Here is a 17,515-nt window from a genome sequence, read left to right as displayed (position 1 = left end):
GGGCCCAGGATGGTTTCATGAGAGAGCCGCTGACAGAGAGCATGTGGGGTAATGTCCTTGGGGTGGTGGTGGTTGTTTTGCTAAGCCCTATGTGGAAGCAGTGAGGGAAAGATAGTCCACTTTTAAAAATAAGGAACGTGGGCTGTTGACTTTATCTGCCTGGCCTTTTCCTACCTCGGAAGGCCAAGAGACCCCCAAGCACTGAGCCCTCAACGTGACCTAGTTATGAGAGTGGAGAAGGGCCATCAGTATGAAATTAATCTCCTACCCATTTGTCTTACCTCCCAGGGCAGGAGTTACTAATTTGTAAAGCACTCTGAGATTATGTGGAAGGTGCAAAGTGGTGTTTATTTTTCAGACATCTAGCAGAGAATAGCAATATCCTAAGCCCGTGAGCTCCTGTTCCTATTTCTCTCTCTTGAATTTGGGCCACTTCTTGGGCACAGGCTCCTCATGGACCCCCAGCTGCTTCCGGCCAGGCATCGAGCCCTGAGCCCCTAGAGGAGTGGCAGCCTGGCTGTACAGAGCCTCCCAGAGCTTTTGTTTGATGGCCTTGCCCAGCTCCAAGCTGTACCTCTTGGGGGTCCCGGAAGGATTCCACAGCATCGGCTCAACCACCGAGTGGTACAGAGCCCTGTAACCCTCTGCGGGGAGGCCATGGATGGTTAGCTTGTCCTCCGACAACTGCTCTCTCTCTCTGGTTTCGGGAAGCAATGCCTGGCCCTTCCAGGCGGCTGTCCCAGTGTCCCCGGGCTGTGCTTGGGTGACAGCCACATGTTCAGCATATCTGCTCTCAAGATCTTGGCGGGCGGTTACTTTTTTCTCCTTTGAACTTTCTTTACTCTAGCCAGGAAGAAAGCAGAGAAGTCAAAGCTAAAACTTGAGAAGGGAGCTCAGAATAATTATCTGGGATTTGTGTCCCCGAGTCTTGGTTCCAGTCACCACCAACATTTGTCTAGCGTGTTCTGGTTTCCCGAATCCCTTCATGTACGCCACTGCATGCATTGCCCATAAACCCCATAAGGTCAGCAGGAGACCATTCTAAAGGCAAGGAAACTGAAATTGGTTGGCCGAAGCTGGCACGGTGAGAAGGTTCCTAACCACAGTGTCCTTTGCTGAATGCCACGCAGGATATTAGGCATTTACTCTGTGCCAGGCTCTGTTCAAAAACTTTGTGCATTATTATATTAGCTCAATCCTCATGAAACCCTACAGAGGGGGGGATGTTTTCCACATTTGTAGGTGACAGAGACCAAAGAGGCTAAACCCACAGTTGTCCTCAATTATAGTTAGAGCTGGGATTTGAGGCGGGACGGCCTTGCTCTGAGGTGCCCTCTGAGCTCTGACAGGTCATGGAGTGATGAGCCTCTCTGGACACCAGGTTCCTCAGGTGGAAGTTCATGGCAAGATGTATTGCTCACCTCCAGTGTTTGGGTGTGTGTACCTAAGGGCACCACCCATCTCCAGGCCTTTCCCTCCCTCATTTTCCCTTCATGTCAAGTGTTTACGAAAGCTATGCTATCCTCCTGTAGAACTAGGCAGAGTGTAAAAGGCAGAAGCCCAGATCTGGTACTCTCTCCACTGTCTCGTGCAGCTGCCCCCAGCCCCACCTCCACAATCCTGACTTTAACTTTAGGATTTCCTTCCCCCAGGATAAATCACATAAGCATTAAGCAATCCCTCCCTTGCATTTCCCTGTTCTCAAGCCATCAGTTTCTGTCCACCCCCAGCCATCCTAACAGGTACCTTGTTGATGCCTCCTGCTGGCTTCCTGAGCCTTGGGGAGCCAGGACGCTGCCCTACTGGCCGCCTGCCCTTGGAACTGATGGAATGTCTTATTCTGCCCCGCGGCATGGCTCTTTCTGCTGAATTGTCCTTGGACTTTAATCTCCTTGAAGGCTTTGCTTCTCCAAACCTGCTTGGTCCTGGGCAACATTTATCCTTCAGTTGTCGCCTGAGCACCAACTTAATCAGGGAGAAGGAACTGGCCACCAAGGGAGTATTTACAACTTCCCAAGAGGAGGTGGTCCCAGCTGCTGGGGTATTGATGTTCTGCTTTGCACACATTCTGGCCGTCCAGATGTTGGTGAGGGTCGGTGAGTCCACATAGCAGTCCTGAAGCCTGGTGTTCAGTAGGATAGACTGACGGAGCCCATAGGCAGGGATCCTGGGATCTCGTCTCACATAGATGGGATGCTAGAATCGTAAGGGGAGAGAAAGGAATAAGAAAAAGGACCAGTTCTCAAGCACAGACTAGCAGGCCTAATATGAACTGCATTTTACACATGGTTCCTTCTACACAGCTCTCAGAAATCTAACCATCGGATATCCTGCTCACCAGAGCCTTTTGTACCAAGTAGGGAAACCAGGTCAGGATGATATTCAGGCTCTCAAAGAACATGGCAATGCTTGAGCTGGAAGCAGAGGTTTGGGGAGCATTTACAAGGAATCAAAGACAATTCCTGTCTGCTACAAGGCTTAGGAAATGGTAGCAGGAAAGGAATGGGGATGGGATCACTTGAGATTCCTATAGGATCTGCAGCCACCCCTCGACCAGGCTGCAAGACAGAAATGACACCACGTAAAAGTTCTGCCAAGCCCTGAACACACTTCTAACCAGACCACATGAGCCAAGAAAGGCTGCTCCACGGGGAAATACTGGGATCCTTAAAGGCAAAAGTCCAACTAAGTGATACGGACCTCCGTTTCCTGGGAGCAGCTGAGAACAAGAGAACAATTTGGACAGAATTAGAATCACACCCTTAAAGAGACCTGGCCTTCTAAGAAATGTCATCTATTAAAAAAATAAAATTACCTTACCATATTTCGGTTGCCTTAAATTTTATTTTAGCTAGCTTAGTAGGGGGAAGAAATATGTATTTTCTTTTCCCTTTTTCTCTTTTGCTTTTTTTTGGTTGTTGCTGTTGTTTTGCTTTTTTTTTTTTTTTTTAATATTTCTAGTCACCTGTCTTTCTCTGCCTCAGTCATGTATAAGCAAATTGCAGTTTGTTTAGATTTTTGGCTCACAGGGAGGCAGTTTTGAACCATGGTCTCTAGTATTTGTGATGTCACTTTGGTTTGTGATGTGGGGGTGGGTGGGTGTTACATCATCAGATTTTATAGTTAAATTAGGCTGGAAGAAATTCTATTTTGTGGTGCTTGCAGCCTCAGGAGCTGGTGAAGTGCTCATTCCCCCCCAGAAGGGCTTGGGTGAATTAGGAAGGTCCTAACATTCTTAAGAAGCATTGCTTTGCACTCAGGGGGAGTCAAAGACCAAGACTGTATTTGTGGATACAGGTAGTGAGATAGATCCTTACATGTGCAAAAGTGGCCTTCTCCGTGCACATAAAGAAGGTACTGTTACATTCTCAGAAGAGCTGCCAAGGTTAAGGACCAGAAATGAAAGAACACGTTCCTGCCGCCCTGGGCACCTCTCTCTCCATGTCTCTCCCCAGGAGAACTACATGGTTTCTGGAATGTGGTTTTATTTTACATCCCATGGCAAATTCAGTAATTAGAGCTGTTAGCAGTGTCAAGGACTTGAAACAGGAACAAAGACACTTCTTGCTGGTAACTCTTGGGCAATGCCTCGCTCCTTATCAGGGGCTTTGGTCCTGTTGGTGGTTTTGAGTTTTTAGACACAAAATGCCAAAGAAGGCTCCCTCCTGAGGGGGAGGAGAGGGAAGGGATGGAAAAACAGAGTATGAGTCTGGCACGAGCTCCTGGAATCGTATGTGTTGCCTGTTTGATTTTTTTCTGAGTGTTGTCCCAGGAGTGAATCAAAGTCTGCAGGCCGACCGCACGGCAGGCCACGGTGGAACCACCTCCAGGCCAAAGGCATCTGGACCCACAGACGCTCGGGAGGACAATGGGGCCCATTCAGTAGGGAGCCTGGGCCTCACCTCCTGAGAGGTGGGTCGATTTTAGAGCAGGGTGTTGGAAAAGGGTTTGTCTCTGGGAAGACTTTGTTAATGTCTGGAGACGGGGCAGGCAAGCCTCCTTTCAAAGCTGGTGAATCCCGGAGAGGTGGCACCAGGCTCTCGGGCCACTGTCTGCCTTGGCTCTGCAGGAGCAGGGACAGAAGGGAACTGTCAGGCAAGAAAGGAATTCTGGGAGTAGCTCTTTGGTTTCTCTTCTCTCCTTCCCCTTCTCAAGGTTGGCCTTCCCCTTTCACACCTCCTCTTTCCAGATACTCATCTGTTGTATTTACTTTCCTAGGCCTTTACTCAATGCCTGGCCAGGTGACCCCGCTCAGACTCAGAGGAACGTGCTGCCTCTCCCTCTTCTGGCTACAGTTCACCCTCTAACTTCAATCAAAATCTGCCTCCTCTCCCTGCAGGGTAACTCACGCCCAGTAGGTAACCCTCATGCTCCTTGGAACTAACCCAAGGATAACATGGCTTGTGCTATTATTCCTCCTACATTGGTAAAATCTGTATTTATCGGATGTTTGCCATAGGCCAGGCACTGTCCCAGGCACTTCCCAAGCATCATCTCATGAAATACCACCAACAGTCATGAGTTTGGGCACTCTTGCCAAACCCTGCTTTACAGATGAAGAAACTGAGGCACAAGCTGCTCAAGAACCATGCCCCAGATCCCAAAGCCAGTAAACCAACAAAGGCCGGTCTCAACCAAGGTTGAGAGCTACTCAGAGCTATCTGATGCTTTGCCTGTTATTGGGTCAGCCCATCCCCATACCATCCATGGGTCCATTTCTAGTCCTATCCTTGACATGAGACCTTCTCGGGGTGCACAAGTTGATCAGCCCGAGGTGACATCCCAGATCCATCTCTCAATGGGCAAGTGAATTCACGTATCTGAACTTTACTTTCCTCATCTGTGAAATGGGGATAGTAACAGAGCCTTCCCCAGGATCTGTGAGGACAAAATAGGACAGAGCATGGGAGGCACTTGGTATGGCTCCCGGCACAGAGGAAGTACTCAATAAATAATGTTCTTATTAATATGATTGTTATTGTGGCCCACTCAATCATCTGACCCTTTCTTGAACCCTTATTGCCCACAGTCTGAGTGATGTAACTCAACATTTGGTATGAGCTTTGTCTCGGGTCTTTCATGAGGCCAAGCAAGGAGACTCTTGAAGCAGGGAATGATGCCGGTCTGATTCGGGGAGCATGACATTTCTTTTCCCAGGATCCACCTCCCCTAAACATTTGTCAGTTTCCTCGATCTCACAGAACTGCTCTATTTACAAGAGCCAAATTTTCCTGTGGTCATGGGAGTTGCCCGGAATATCTCGCGCTTTCTGAGATGGCAAGGAAAGAGAGTATCTGAGGGTAGACTAAGGAAAGTGACTGGTCTTGGACAGAGATTGTTCAGAATTATAAAGTCAAGATGGAAAGACTCTACTTGGTCCAGGGTCCTGAAACTATGGCAAGAGTTCCCACCGTTGCTGTGAACACCTGGTCCAGAGCACCTGGGGTTGACGCCGTAGAGCTTCTGTGTAGTGGAAAGGCCTATTCCACCGTTGGATTCTCCAATGAGCCTTTTTATTCTGCTGAGCTCAGTCTAAATAGCCTTTATTTTCCAACGATCCTTTGGAGCTGTACTTCCTGACATATCTAAACCACCACATCTGCCCTTCTTTGATGCTTGGCCAAGCTCTCCTCACCATATTTTTAGCTCCTATAATCTTTCTTCTTTCTTTCTTTCCTTGACAACTACCTTTCTTCTCTTTGATTCCTCTTTGCTCCTATCCTCTTTCTGGAAGGTCCGTTGATAAAAAGGAAATTGAGCCAATTCATAATCATTCTTCCCCCTTCATGCCCCGCCTCCAAATCTAGTGGCATATAGTTGTTTTTAATTTCCTCGGAAGATGTTTTCATTTTAACACCCAAGCAGCAAACTGCCACACCCAGATAGGAACATATCTGAGGTTCATGATGTAGAAGGTTTAGGAAAGAAGAGAAAAACTTTGGATGAGAGAATTTGAGAAGATTCCTGAACCATGATGCAAACTCAGAGGACCAGTGATTTAAACCACATGTGCTGGACGCGGACCTATCACGGGCCAAGTATGCAAAATAAGGGTGTCCTGCCCACACCGGCATCCCTTCCCCACCCCAGACTCAGTTCTCAGATGGGGCCACCTGGATGCCCCACAGACACCTCTAATACATTATGTTCAAAGCCAGATTGCTTCGTTCCCCTTGTCCCCATCAGAACAAGCCAAACCACTACTTCTCCTGAGTCTCCCGTCAGTAGCTTTTGGACTCAGAAATCCGAACAGGATTGGTAACAGTACACTGTTGAGCTGAACTGGAGGCTGGAGATCCTCTTTTCTTTTTTCCTTTTTTTTTTTTTTTTTTTTTTGGAGATCCTCTTTTTATTTAAAATTTTGATACTTCGTGCAGTGTGAATTTTGGGGGACATGCCTTTATCTTCTTAAAGCTATTACACTGAGGGGCATCTGGATGGCTCCGTCATTTAAGCCTGTGCCTTCCACTCCGGTCATGATCCCAGGGTGCTGGGATTGAGCCCCGAATCCAGCTCCGTGCTCAGCGGGAAGCCTGCTTCCCCCTCTCCCTTTGCCCCTCCCCCTGCTTGTGTTCTCTCTCTCTCTCGCCTTGCTCCCTGCCAAAAAAGAAAAAAAAAGAAGCTATTGCATTGAAGTAATGTTCATGAAATATGTTTAATATATTTTTACAACTTATTTAAATAATATTTATTTTTGGGGGTGCCTGGATGGCTCAGTGGATTAAGCCTCTGCCTTCAGGTCATGATCCATCGCCTGCTTCCCCTCTCTCTCTGCCTGCTTCTCTGCCTGCTTGTGATCTCTGTCTGTCAAATAAATAAATAATTTTAATAAATAAATAAATAAAATTTATTTATCTTGGTTACCGAGTTTTTTGGGTCTAAAGTCGTATGCTTGACATGAATGTTTCACTTGCCTCACCCTAATTGTGCCCCTGGACCACTCGGTAAGTATTTGTTGCCAGAACCCCAGAAGGACAGGCAGGCAATTCACCTACCTCAGGTAGGTGTTTTCCACCTAAGGTGTAATTCCACCTAGGTAGGCGGAATTCCACCTAAGGTAGGAATCTAGTCCTGAGTCCAACTGCCTGGGTTCAAAGCCCAGCTCCACCACTGGGCCACATTTGGGCAAGCCATTCAACCTCTCTGTCTGAGGTGGGTAGTGAGGGTGCCTCTCTCACAGCGCCACTGGAAACATCATGTGAAGTGTGATGACAACACCCTACCCTGCCTAGAGTTTAGGAAAGTCCTTGTAAATGTTTGCTCTCATTGTTATTAGAATCGGGCTCCTTATCTAGGACTCTCTCCACAACATGGTGCCTTCTGAACACAAAGTATTCCAACTGGAGTTTCAAAGATTCCAGGAGCCCCTCAACTCCATCCGCTGAGCTCTCCCAGCTTCTTGGCAATTCCTGCTGTCCTCAGACGAATTGAAGGGCTCGACTGCAGAGCACAAGCAGGCAAACAGACAGACACCAACATTTTCCTGGAGGCCCAGGGACTGCAGTCAATGTCCTCACTCTTTCCATGAAATAAATCCGCTAAGCGACTGAGGCATGTGAAGCATTGAAATGAGTATCTTAGGCTTCTTCTTGCCAGGGGCCGGGACCACGTAACTGAGCAAAAGACCTTGAGCTGTTAAGTGCCCTGACCTAGACCCGCTGGGCTGTATTTTTAGCCTCTGTGCACTGTTTCCATCACCTGTGCTAGGCTTTAAGCTAGAAGAGAGGGGAGGGAGGCCTAGGGAAGGCTCTAGAGGGATGTTTCTCATAGCAGCCAGTGAGGGCGGGGGCTTGCACACTCTGAGTTCTGTTGTACAAGCCAGCTTCATGGGGTGCGTCACCTGTGTAGTGTCCCCAAACTTAGAAGTGCCCCGCACGTGGTTTAATGCTCTCTCATAGCCACCTTGAAATTCTTAATAATTTTGACCAAGGGGCCCCACAGCTTCGCTTCTCACCGGGCCCTGCGAACTGGTTGTACACAAGGTGGAGAGAACCAACCCAAGAGAGGGGCTGGGACCCACTCAGCAGGAATGATTTCCTGCAGCCGAGCCCAACAGGCTGAGGCTACTATCATGAGGCCCAAATTCCCAGACTTGGCCACATAAACCCTGTTTTGAACCTCTTGTCTGCGCCTTCCTATCTCCTCCTCAGAAACCAGGATGAGATGCCAAATGACCTTGTAAATTGTAGAGAGCTGTGTCCTGCTTTGCAAAAATGTTTCCCTGCACTCTATTTTAAAACAGTTCACAGACCATTCTCTGCGAACACCATTTCTTGTCTCTGTAGAACTTTATGCTCTCTGAAATTCACATTATTTCCAGGAGGAAAGGACCAGCTTGTCTTGTTGGTGCTCTGGGTATATTCCTCACTGAATATTTGTTGAATGGAGGAAGTTTCCCCTTTATTGAGTGTCTGCTTTGGGCTGATGGTTTCACCTGCTGTGCTCATTTCATTCTCCTTCAAGGTGCTCCTGCTGCCTCCATGTTCAAGGACCCATATTACAGGTGAGGAGTTCATGGGTCCTACTGGAAGAAGCTGGTTTTGGAGATGGGAGGGGTCCTGGATGGTGGAGAGAGGATAAGTTGGAGACACCGGGTGAGATGTGGAGGATGGGGGGGTGGGCACTGGGTGAGGGGTGTCCTCTTGAACCAATAAGGAGCCCAGAGGATCCCTGAACTCGGGAAAGGCTGAAAACAATGAGAGAACAAGACTCTTCTTGCCGCGGCTCTGGGTCGTGTGGGTGGAGAGGGACCAACATTGGGAGGCCTCGTGGGAGGTATCTGCACCTTTGGGACCCAGCCCTGGGGAGCAGGTTGTGCAGAGGCAGACCTTGGTAGTGGGCAAGGGGGCGCAAGGGCTGGCTTACCGAAGGCGGGCCCCGGAGCCTGCCGGGGGGAGGGGGGACCGCCCCAGCCCCGCTCTGGGCGCAGCGAGTCTGCACACGAGGGTAGAAGCTCCCGCCGCCACGCCGGGCACAGGCCAGTACTTGCAAGCCCGGGACCAGGGACTTGAAAGCGGCCGGCGCGCCGCCCAGACCTGCCCCGAGGGGCGTCACCGCGGCGCTTTAGGCGGGAGCAGAAGGAAAATCTCCTCTGCCTGGGGGAGTGCGGGGGAGGTGGGAGGCCCGAGACAGACCCAGAGTGCAGCCAGGGAAGACCTTGGGGGCGGGGGCAAAAGACCTGCCACGCGGGGGCCCGCCCGGGCCACCTCGGGCTCTGTGTTGGGCGCTTTACGTTCTTCTATCTCATCTAATCGTGACGGCCTTGTATTAATTCCCATTTTGCAGATGACTGAGGCTCCGACAGAGCAGGAAACTTGCCCCAGTTGACAAAGGATGTGCGACAGGATTCGGAACCAGGGTTCAGTATGCGGCCTTTGTGGGTGTCAGAACTGGGATGGTGGAAGGACTCAACATTTGCTAAGCTCCTACTGTGCCCGTGTAGAAGTTTTCATGCATTGCCTCATTTAGTACAATAGTTTTGGGAGTATGCTATTAACGCTCCCATTTAACAGATGAAGAAACTGAGGTAAGAGAGCTATTTTTTCTTAGACCTGCTCAAGGTCTTACAGGTGACTGAACCCAGACATTCTGATTCCAGAGCGCCCTTTTTTTTAAACTGCTACGTTGATCAAAGCAGGGAAAAACAGTTTGCAAACTGTTGTTTTGTTTATTACCGCTGTGGCTGAGCCCGCCTTGTGGGTCACGACCTGAGTGAAGGTGGAGCAAGAGTCATTGGGGCGCCCGTCCGGCTCCTACGCAGCCAAAGATCCGCGGGAGAACTCGGAGGCGGAGCGCCGGACCCCACCCATCACCTGCTGGCCCCGCCCCGTCGTTCGGACCAATGTCGAGCCCCATGGGGGCGGGCCCAGGTGAGGAAGGGGATGTGGGCGGAGTCTGGAGCGTGAGTGGCAGGCGCGGCGCGCGCACCGGGAGGGGAGGGCTTGAGCAGTCGGCTCCGCCCCTCGGGGCTAGCGGGCGGAGTTGGGCGGGCCCCGCACTGCCGGGGCGGTGGCAAAGCTAAGGAGGGCGGGCCGGGGCGGGGCGGCCGGGCGGCCGGGGCGGGGCCACGCCCGAGCCCCGCGTCCCGCTCCCATGGCCGCCCCCGGCTCCCCGCGCTGCCCCCTCTCCCCCGGGCCGCGCCCCGGGGCCCCGCACTGACGGCCCATGGCGCCGCCCGCCGCCCGCCTCGCCCTGCTCTCCGCCGCCGCGCTCACCCTGGCAGCCCGGCCCGCGCCCAGCCCCGGCCTCGGCCCGGGACCCGGTGAGTGAGCGAGCCCCCGCGCCCGCCCTGCGCCGAGCTCGCCCGAGGGGCAGCGCGGGCCGGCCCGCCTGTGGGGGGCCCAACCCCCTAGCTCCTATTTCCCGGGACTCCTTCTCCCAGTCCCTCAGCGACACCCCCCGGCCGAGGCAGTCCCCCTCCTCAGAACCTGGGACTTCCCCCCCCCCCACTCCCAGCCCCCAGTGACGCCCCCCGGGCGCCCTCTTTGCCTCAGGACCTACTCCAGGGATCCCTTAGCCAAGTTTCTCCCCGATGTCTCCTGGGCTAGGACGTCTCCTCCACCTCAGGACCCAAGACCCCGGACCCCCTGCTCAAGTTCCTCAGCGACTCTCCCTGAGCCGGGATGCCCCCTCTGCCCCAGCACCTCCTGGGATCCTGTCCTGTCTCTCAGCAACGCACCCCGTCTCGAGACGCTACCCCCCCTCCCCAAACCCCTCAGCGACTCTCCCGGGCCCGGATCCCTTTCGCAAGCCGGGCGGCGACGCCCCCGCGCCCCCGGGCTCAGGAGCGGGTGCGGAGGCGAGCGCAGCGGGCGCCCAGCCTCTCTGCCGGGTTCCCGGCTGCGCCTGCTTGCAATTTCTGCCCCGTGATGAGTGGAGTTGACTAGCCCGCCCTGCACGAGGCAGGTCCAGGTCGCGGGACTACCCGCCGTACCAAGCCCGGACTCCTTGTCTTTACCTCCCGGGCCGTTTTGAATCTCCCAAAGCTCAGGTGCGGGCCTAGCTTGGAGAGAGGAAGGAAGGGGTGATGGTTTAAAACCTCCCCTACAGATCTTAGGGTGCTTATCCCGAAGGCGGAATGCAGAGCCCTGTTTCCCAGGTAATCCCACCCTTTAAACAGGGTCACCCACTCCCCAGGTCAAGGCCAAGGCCAGGTCTTCCCGAGGTGGAGCCCAGGACTAGGATGGAAGCTGGGACTTTGCTTAGCTTCCATACACACCCTCCTTTGCAGCAGAACTTTTTTCCAAGTTGAAGAGCAGGCACGAGGGCGTTGTCTGGCCCAGTTACATTTCTCTGCAGGTTGTTTGGGTGTTGAGAATTGGGCGTTCGTGAAAGGGATGGGAAGGGTTCATTACCGGTTTGCCGGAGTAGGAAAACCGGCTGAAGGTTCTCCACCCAAAGTCGCAGACTGTGATGTTGGAAAGAGGATTTTTGTTGCCGAAAGAAAACTTTGTTGCTTTGTTTACTTACCAGCTTGGATGAGTGAAAAAGATAGGACTGGGTGTTGTCACTTACTATGTGATTTTTGGGCCATGACTCAGCTAAGCCTCAGTTTCCTCATCTGTAAAGGAGGGATAATGAGAACTCCCTTGGCCTGGTGTTGGTAAAGATAAAATGATATACTGCAGGTAACACCCACATATAGAAGGCAGTCAATAAACATATTTTAATAATACTTTTTATAGTGCTTCACAGTTCACCAAGTGCTAGACACCTCATTTGCCCTGAGAATGCTATGAGCTTCCAGTCTGATTAGGCCCTATAAAAGGCAAAGCTTGGCTTTAAATCAGTAGAAGGGGGTCTCCAAGTCCTGTAAACCTTAGACTCAGGAAGTGGTTTCTGAGAGATCGGCAGCTTTCAAGAGGACTTCTGCAAAAACTGCTACAGAAGTTTGATCACTTGTGCTATTTGCTGTATGTGAGGAATGAAGGAGAAACTTTCTGAGAGCCAGGATATGTCAACATAACTGTAACCTAGTAACCCCTCAGCTCCACTTTGCCATCTGTGTGGTCAGGATTTAATGTCCTCTATGGGGAGAGAGAGGTATGGGTGGAAATAAACTGGTTCCCCTTCTGGAAAGGGCAAAGTAATAGTCAAGTGTGCCAGCTCTGCTTATGTTTGTTAGAAGGTGGCATCCTCTCCTCAGGCACCTTTGCTTTGCTAGGAGGGGTCAAATACAGCAGCTCTTAGGCAGTTTGAACCTCAAACCTTGGTACACTTTTATTTAGGAGTCTGAGGTAGGGACAAATAAATAACCATTGTGAGGTGATATGTGGTAAGTGGCCCAAGTTCCTGCCTCAGTAAGCCTCACCAGCAATTTTTCCTACCATCCAGGTACACCAGGGGTTTCCTTGGCTTTTCCTTTTTAGTTCCAGAAGTAAGTTTTAGGGAGATACCACATGGTCTGAAGCATCACATCCTGTCCCAAGACTGTCTACTAGTTTTTTAAATCCTTGAGGATATGCCAAACTTGCCGTTTTATATTTTTTGATACTGTAATTTTCTCTAAAATTTTGTGGATGGAAAAATTTATTTCAATACTTGTATTCTGCACAATTTTGTAATATTTAAATTACTGGTGGTTTGCATTTTTGAATGCTGACTTTATAAAAACAGTTAGCTCATTCCCCATCAATGCTAGTTCTAATTACAGTGTATAACTGACCCCAAATGATCTCCCTTCTCCTCTCCATTCTTCCTTTGAGATTCTCTCCCTTCCTTCACAGCTGATAAGCAGGAAGACAGAGGTGGAATCTGGACTCCCTTTTCAAGGAGGAAGGCCGCCAGGGCTGTAGGGCTGATGGGCTCCCATCTGGAATTTACTGTCCTGGAGGGGAGAGCCTAGAGGTAGAAAGAGCAGGGAAGGTTGGGTAGAATTGTGCTATCTGAGTTTTGCTCCTGAGGCAAGCTCCCTGCTTGGGTGTTTCTCTACATTAGGGGGCTGTCAGGTTTGCATCTACAGAGCTTCTCGATTCAGGTTAGATTTGCTGTGAACACCTTTTTTGATACTCATTCTCCTCTAAACCCTCATCTAGTGTTCATCCTCTTCGCCAGTAGTATGTCTTGCCATGAAACCCATGAGTTCGGTGAACAGTGAGAGCTTCATTACTGTATAGAGCACTGATCCTCTTAGAGATATCATTAACGGTTTACCTGAATGCAACACAGGGGCTGACAGGAGTAAAGTGGACGGACATGCTTTTGTACTTTAATGTCGACCCATTTTTTTTATGCTCTAAGTATTTTAAGAAACACAGAACTGTCAAAACTGACCTGATAACCAGAGAACTCTGATGTTTTTATGAAAATTTGTTTTGGTCTCTAGACAAATCTGTTTAAATGTTTGAGATATGCAATGAGACCTTTTATAAATCTGAAAGCAAAAAAGAAGTTCCAGGGGCGCCTGGGTGGCTCAGTGGATTAGGCCACTGCCTTCAGCTCAGGTCATGATCTCAGTGTTCTGGGATCGAGCCCCGCATCAGGCTCTCTGCTCAGCAGGGAGCCTGCTCCCCCCCCCCAACTGCCTCTCTGCCTACTTGTGATCTCTCTCTCTCTCTGTCAAATTAAAAAAAAAAAAAAAAAAAATCTTTAAAAAAAGAAGTTCCAGGGACGCCTGGGTGGCTCAGCGGGTTAAGGCCTCTGTCTTCAGCTCAGGTCATGATCCCAGGGTCCTGGGATTGGGCTCTCTGCTCAGCGGGGAGCCTGCTTCCCCCGCCCCACCTTCCTCTCTGCCTACTTGTGTCTACTCTGTCTGTCAAATAAATAAATAAAATCTTTTAAAAATTTTTTAAAAAAAGAAGTTTCATTTAGGCTCCCTCATAAATAGCAAGTTGGCGTACTTAATATAGATATTATTGATAATATCACTATTTAGCATAGTCAAAGCAGCAGCAATAAATGATGAAGATAAAATGTATTGCTTTAAATACCTTCACAATATGCAGATTAGGGATTTTTGGTGATAGGCACTATAACATCTTTAGTTTAGAATTTGGGGTCCTGGAGTGAGGCTCTAGGTCAGGTGTTGGCAGACATTTTTTGTAAAGGGCCAGACAGTAAATAATTTCAGCTTTGTAGGCTCTGAACTGTCTCTGTTGTAGTTATTCCACTCTGACTTTGTAGGGCAAAAGCAGCCAGAGACAAATATAAATGAATGGGCGTGACTATGTTCTAATAAAACTTTATGGACACTGAAATTTAAAAATTTCATAAAATTTTCTTAGGTCACAAAATATTATTCTTTTGATTGTTTTCAGTCATTTAAAAATTTAAAACCAATGCTAGCTCAGGGGCTGTACAAAATCAGGGAGTGGGCCAGATTGGGCCCGAGGTGTACTTTGCCAAGTCGTGCTTTAAGTTCCTATGTATTGATTTCCTTCCAGGGCTCAGTGGTCTGGAAGGGTGAAAAGGAGACTTGGTTTTGGTGACTAAATGAACCCTTCACATTTTACTATTAACTGTTTTTAAGAGACATATAGGGAAAATGGTTAAAATGGTGAATTTTATGTATATTTTACCATAATTTTTTTTAAAGATACATGAGGGGAAGTTCATGCACATATATTTGGATCTTTAATAATAGTTTTTAAAATGCCTTAAAAAAATTCAGTATGGTTCAGTGTGCACTACATACATTGAAGTAGTGTCTGCCTTGGAACTGGCCCATGGTTTGTTCAACCGTGCAGATGTTGCTTGGAGCAAACGGTTGAGAGATCTGTTTCTCAGAGGAAAGCTCAGGCAGCAGGTGGCACCAGCCTGAGACACAGAAAATCAGCCAGGGGGAAAAAAAAGAAGAAGAAAACAAATTTCTATCACTTTACTAAACAGTTCAATTTTATTTCCATGGTACTGTCGTCATTTTTAAAGTGGCCTTTAAAAAACAACAATGTGCTTAGCATGGCTGATTATTTTGTTTTAATTAAAACATTTTTGAAAAAACAAAATGAAACATTCAAACATACCAAGTTGATTGTGTTTGTACTGTGGAACAGTTAATGCAAAACACTTGAGAGAGGCCGGAAGTTTGGATCTGTAGCCTTTGCCTGAGTTTCTGCCTCCTGAAGAAGGACAACAGAGGAAGATATGAATGTGTCCTTTGGAAAACTACCTGTGGAGTTTTTAAGATGAGGTCTCAAACCCCCTCATGCCATTGGGCAGGTTGGCTTCTTAACTGTCTCACTGTGCAGCCTCTCAGTGGGGCAGAACAATGACTGACATTCCTTCCATATTCAGTGTGACCTGGAGAGTCTGGCTGGAACCCAAAAGTATTAGACCCATAGGAGCAGCCCCTAGTTCACTCTGTTTTTCCCCCCTCTCTCTGTTGTCTTCCGTGTCTTCCTCTCAAGATGGTAGTGGCTTCTTCCCCAGACCTCACCTCTGAGACATTATTCTGGGTTCAGACTGAACAGAGAAAGGAAAGAGGCCATTGTGGATATGTCAAAAGGGTGTCCATACTTCCCCAAAATAACCACTCTACAGAAATTTGCTTTCTCCTGTAAGGAAATTCCCTGCTCCCTGACCTCTGCCCACCCCACCCTACCCCCTTTTGGTCGTCTTTCTAGGGAAACACCCCCTTGCTTGGACTTGCAACAGTTGTTTTTTCTTTCTTTTTTAATTTTATTTTTTATGATTTTATTTTTAAGAAATCTCTACACCCAGTGTGGGGCTTGAACTTAACACCCCCAAGATCAAGAGTCCCATTGCTCCACCTACTGAGCCAGCCAGGCACCCCAGACTTGCAACAGTTTGAAGAGAAATGAAGTGAGGTGCTACAGAGCACCTGGCAGACAGAAGATAACATGTTATCCACCTAACATGCAAGGTTGCCTTTATTCCTCCCCATTATAACAGGACCCTCTAGGGGCTGCCCCTCTGCTAGGCCCAGCTTTTTCTCTTGCCACTGATTTAATCCTTGGCAAGTCGCCAAAGCATTAAACTTTTATTGTTCAATTTACCACAAGGGCGGGCCCTGCTTCTAGTGGGCTGAGGAGGCTGCAGCCGCTTCCAAACCCAAGTGTCACACCACATTAGCAACTTTAGACTTTGAGGGCTGGATTTCTTTCAGTTTGGTTAGATTCTTGGTTAGAACCAGAACAGTATACTCAACACTCAAAGTTTGGAAGCTAGCAAAAAGTAAAAACAGCATAAGCAACTTTTAAAGATGATTCAGAATGGTTGCAGCATCAGCATGTAGGACTCATTCTACATGATTTCTTTGTGCCTTCTGAACAGATATGTTAAATGGCTGTCCATGTTCCTTGGTGGCCTAAAGTTGTGTGACAACATGGCGACCAAGTGGTCCTCTTCCACAATGGTAGCGGTCATTAACCAGTGCCATCACAGTATGTAAATTGCTTGCTGCTGTTCAATCTATAAAAATTCATCTTCAAAGAAGATTATTGGGCTGGTGAAAATATTTTTAATAATGACCACAGAAGCCATATTTGTTTTTCTTTGATGTTCTTCCGAAGACTCTTCTGGTTTTAATCAGATTGTTCCCACATAAAATACAGTGGGAATCTACAATAATAAAATCCCTATTCCTATGTCTTTGGGGAAATAAACAGGATGGGGACTGTCCTTTAAGGGGCTTTCCCCTTCCCTTGCCCCAGACTCAAAGCCTCTATTACTGGTGGGTGTTTTGGCATCAGTTAAGGGCCTTCAATCCTTCCCTCCCTCCATGTTTTGCTCTTTCATTAAAGTGTTTCTGTTGTCTAATTATATCCTTTCAATCAAATTAGAGACTGCAGCATCTGGTGAGGGCCGTAACTGCCGCCATCTGCACCTCGTATATACAGGCCTTTTCAGCTGAGAATCACTCAACTTCCAAATGGCAGGAAGAGATTTGGAAAAAGTTTAGTTGGAAGGGAGGTTAACTTAAAAGCAACGTCTTCAAAGGCTGGATATGACGCCCTGCTTGCTGTGATGTGTGCGTAGCCATGCAGAGCTCCATCGACTTGGCTCACCAAAGATTCTTCTCTAGCACTTGTGGCAGATGAAGGGTTTTTGATTGTCTTAGCTGAAATGACTAGGCCTCTCGTCCTTATTATGGGCTTAAGGGGGCCCAGGGTGAGCTGAGACTTTCTCCCTTGAAAAGAATCTTTTGTTATGTGACCACTGGTTAATCGATATAACACTTTCTGTTTATTTGATCATTTCGTTTCTTTAGTGGTTTCAACTGGAGGAGATTTTGCCCCCAGGGGACATTTGGCAATATCTGGAAACTTTTTTTTTTTTTAAAAGAGAGAGAGCAGGGGAGGGCCAGAGGGAGACAGAATCATGAGCAGGCTCCACACCCAGCATGGAGCCCAACTCCGAGCTCAGTCTCACGGCCCTGAGAACTTGACCTGAGCTGAAATCAAGAGTCAGATGCTTGGGGCGCCTGGGTGGCTCAGTGGGTTAAAGCCTCTGCCTTCGGCTCAGGTCATGATCCCGGAGTCTGCTCCGTGGAGAGCCTGCTTCCTCCTGTCTCTCTGCCTGTCTCTCTGCCTGCCTCTCTGCCTACTTGTCATCTCTG

The 17,515-nt window shown here is 48.8% G+C and overlaps 2 protein-coding genes across 3 annotated transcripts in view; one reads left to right on the top strand and one right to left on the bottom strand.

Annotated features, from left to right (window-relative positions):
* Positions 1-405: 405 nt before the first annotated feature.
* C3H22orf31 (chromosome 3 C22orf31 homolog) lies at positions 406-9,855 on the bottom strand. The gene is made up of 4 exons (XM_044244413.1): positions 9,813-9,855; positions 8,866-9,035; positions 1,747-2,196; positions 406-843 (listed from the first exon to the last, which is right to left on the bottom strand). The coding sequence occupies exons 1-4, from the start codon at positions 9,853-9,855 to the stop codon at positions 406-408; spliced, it is 1,101 nt and encodes a 366-aa protein (XP_044100348.1).
* A 303-nt stretch (positions 9,856-10,158) lies between these two features.
* Positions 10,159-17,515, top strand: part of KREMEN1 (kringle containing transmembrane protein 1) — a 66,163-nt gene continuing 58,806 nt past the window's right edge. For both annotated transcript variants that reach the window (XM_044243996.1, XM_044243995.1), the window contains exon 1: positions 10,159-10,261. In XM_044243996.1, the coding sequence (XP_044099931.1) occupies positions 10,165-10,261 (97 nt within the window). In that variant the 5' untranslated portion in view covers positions 10,159-10,164. The remainder of the gene's footprint in view (positions 10,262-17,515) is intronic.

This window comes from Neovison vison, chromosome 3 (genome assembly GCF_020171115.1).
Source record: "Neovison vison isolate M4711 chromosome 3, ASM_NN_V1, whole genome shotgun sequence".
NCBI lineage: Eukaryota > Metazoa > Chordata > Mammalia > Carnivora > Mustelidae > Neogale > Neogale vison.
This window is presented reverse-complemented; position numbering and strand designations above follow the sequence as displayed.